The sequence below is a fragment of the Triticum aestivum genome, chromosome 3D, assembly GCF_018294505.1.
Source record: "Triticum aestivum cultivar Chinese Spring chromosome 3D, IWGSC CS RefSeq v2.1, whole genome shotgun sequence".
Classification (NCBI taxonomy): domain Eukaryota; kingdom Viridiplantae; phylum Streptophyta; class Magnoliopsida; order Poales; family Poaceae; genus Triticum; species Triticum aestivum.
Genome location: NC_057802.1, coordinates 363,103,312 through 363,106,685, shown reverse-complemented (window position 1 = coordinate 363,106,685; position 3,374 = coordinate 363,103,312). Strand labels below are relative to the sequence as shown.

At 55.4% G+C, this 3,374-nt stretch overlaps 1 protein-coding gene across 1 annotated transcript; it reads right to left on the bottom strand.

The window, feature by feature from the left end:
• Nucleotides 1-386: 386 nt before the first annotated feature.
• Nucleotides 387-1,607, bottom strand: LOC123074669 (E3 ubiquitin-protein ligase RNF34). Its single transcript, XM_044497448.1, has one exon. It carries the CDS (start codon nucleotides 1,429-1,431, stop codon nucleotides 616-618), a length of 816 nt encoding a protein of 271 aa, XP_044353383.1. The 5' UTR covers nucleotides 1,432-1,607; the 3' UTR covers nucleotides 387-615.
• Nucleotides 1,608-3,374: the final 1,767 nt, after the last annotated feature.

Genomic DNA, 3,374 nt, shown 5'->3' with positions numbered 1-3,374 from the left:
GACAGGCTGCCTGTTCGAAGCCGGCGGTCGGCGATCCTTGCGGCTCCGCACAAACTGCCAGGGGGCTCCATCATCGCCCGCGGCGGGAGCAGCCGGAGAGGTCCGCGGCGGCGGGGGAGGAGGGGCGACGCCCCGCGTCGGCGGCAGGGGCGGGGCGACGATGAGGGAGCGGAGCCGCGGGGCGGGCGGGGCTGCCGGTGGGGCAGGGTGGCCGCGGCCCGCGGGAGAGGAGGGGCCCGAGCTGGCGGAAGGGGAGCCCGAGAGCTGGACCCGGCTGGCCATGCACGCCGGAGGGTGGGTGGCCGCCGGAGCCGGAGCGGCTACCGGCGCGGGGGAGAGAGAGCTGGGGGCGCGGGAGGGCGCGAAGGTAGGGAGTATCATTGTAGGCATCCCATTCTTATTCCAAAACATTACTAAGTACACTTGATACAGTTAATCATATTCCAGAAATAAATCGCAGACAGAGCGTCATCATGTTGATTGATGTACCAATTTACCTACGATATGACACGGGTCTCAGTTTCAGAGCAGGGTGGCGCGTTGGCCGTTCACTCGCCATCAACCTCCGAAGAATCAAGAGTCGGACGGACAGATAGGAAGATGAGGTTGGTTTGATCAGAAGATGTCGAGGATCTCCTGGATGAAGCCGTTGCAGAGCGGGCAGTTGCCGCGGCTGACCCAGAGCTCGCGGGAGCACAGGCGGCAGAATGTGTGGCCGCACGGGATGAAGGCCGCGCCCTTGTGCCGCACCATGCACACGCAGCACACGTGCACCATCTCCTCCTCGCGCCCCTCGCCGTCCTCCTCCTCCTCCTCGGCGTGCGCGTTCTTGCTGCTGGCCCCGGCGCCTGCCGCGGCCTGCTCCTCCTCCTCCTCCTCGTCCCAGCTGTCCGTCTGCTCCAGCAGCGCCATCAGGGACATCTGCGCCGTCGGCGCCTCCTCCTCCTCCTTGCCTTCCTCCTCGTCCTCGTCCTGATCTGACTCGTCCTCGGAGCCCTCGTCGCCGACCACGGGGGGAGAGCGCCCGATCGTGGCGTTGGAACCCACACGAGTGGAGGCCGCGCGCGAGAATGCGGGAGTCTGGCGGAGCGAGGAGGTGCGGCAGAAGGCCGCCGTGGCCTCACCTTGCGCGTAGATGTACTTGTGGCTGCGGTTGCTGCCGCTGCCGCTGTTCTTCAGGCTACCGGCGCCGTCCGCCGTGCTGGGCCTCTCCGACGGGCTGGACCAGGCGTTCACGGAGCGCCGGAGCCGGAGACGGTCGCGCAGCGGCTTCCAGTTGATCGTGCCGCCGCTGCCTCCACCTCCTCCAGCGTCAGCGCTCAGGTGGCTGTTGTCGTCGGGGATCTTGAGGAACTCGCGGATGGCCGGGTCGGGCCTGGACAGCTGCTCCGAGAGCGTCATCGACCGCCGCAGCTCTGGCCGCCGCTCCATCGCGCCTTGCGTGGGACGAATGGGTGTGCGTATCCTTGGTGTGGAGATGGAGGCGAGGCGCTAGGGTGGTGGAAGGGATCGAGATTCCGCCTTATGGTCGGGAGAGATGGTGGTGGAAGGAATGGGGGAAGAGAAGAGGACGTAGAGCGGGTCTCCCCGCTCCCGCGCCTTTTGAACTCCGGTTTGCAGCCACCGCAGCCTGCGGCATGGATACGAAATTACAGTGGCGCCAGCCGTGATTTCCGGTGAATCAGTTGTCAATGGACGAGTCGAGTTGCGCCTCATGGCTGCGATCGGCGCCGATGAGGTGGATGGACGTGTGGTGGGGAGAAAAGTTCCATGCTTAGCCGAGAACGGCTATAGTTGGAATATTGCTATATTTGGATGTACGTACATGAGAGAGAAGATTTCCATGAAATTTTTATGCTCTTCTCCAGCAGCTAGCTAACCTAAAACTGGATACCTACAAATCGTTTTGCTTATATCTCTTATTCCCTTGTGCATAAACAATCCAAATTAACTCTAAAACTTCATGTCGTGTCATCATCCATACTGCATCTATGCCAACGTAAAAAGAGCGAGTTGCGGAGATCCAACAAATCATGCCAAGGAATTCATGTTCACATCACATTGTGTTTCAATCAAATTTGGAAACAAAAAATATACACCTTTGCGGCATTACACCAAAAGCACGACATATACATTTGGCGAGCGCAATGAGGACAAGTGAGAGCGCGTACCAACTGTTGTGGCGCACCTGCTGCTATGTGGTTTGCGCCTTTCACGTAGCCGCGGCAAAACATAGGTGGCATTGTGCCTTCCAGTTTAGGGCCTCGATGGTGCGACAGGGGTGGGGCAGAGGGGGTGGATGGGGTAGGGGATTGCCGCGCGAGGTGGTGGTGGATACCGTAGGGGTATGCGACAACTGCCGTCCATGGCGGTGCCGACGGCTGGAGGCACTTTCAACAAGTGAAGGCACGGGTATTTATGGACCATGCTATTAAGGCCAGCCCATGGGCACAAAATTTTGGCATGTCGCGGCTCGGGAATAAAAGGGTTGGGACAGCCTTCGGCCCACAACGAAACAAGGTCGATCTCCGAAGCCAAGCTTTAAGGCCGACCCGGCACATCCCTTTTATTCGCGGATCGGCATGGCCTATGCCCAACAGGACGTGCAGCCCAAGTCAGCCCTTTTAACAATGTTTGGGGCTATTTTGCCCATTTTAGGGCTTTTGACCTTCTTAGATTTTTTTTCGGCCTTTTTAACCTAAAATGTAAAGCCCGTAGGGACAAAACGGCCCACAAGACCAAAAATCAACTCGGGACAGCCGTTCAGCCCTTTTAGCTGGGAGCCTGGGACCTCCTATACAACGCCTTTAGCGCCCACTATTGCAACTGGCGCTCACGCGCTGCGCAGCTGGACCGGCCCAACAATAGAAGCAACCACGCCGCGAAATAAAAACCGAAACTAATTCTCTGGGAGTAGTAGAATTCAAACTCGGGACACGGGCATAGACAGCAGAAGCTCATAACCACTAGGCTGCGATCATATGTTTGGCTAAAACTAGGAACTAGTTCTATTTTACCTTTGCTTCAGTTAACATATATTATATATACCCAGTATACATTATTTTGAAAAGAAAGTATAAATTTGAAAAAGAGGTTCAGAGAATTACTGTTTGGAAGTTCGTGAATTCAAAAATGTACATGAAGCTTTAAAAAAAGTTCACAAATTTGAAAAAAAATTCATCGGATATTAAAAAAAAGCTCATCAAATTTGAAAGAGTTCATTGGATTTGAAAAAAGTTTATCGGATTTAAAAAAAAGTTCATCACATATGAAAAAAGTTCATCGCATTTGAAAAAAAAGTTCATCGGACTTGAAAAGTTCATCGGATTTGCAAAAAAGTTCATCGGATTTGAAAAAATGTTCATCGGATATGA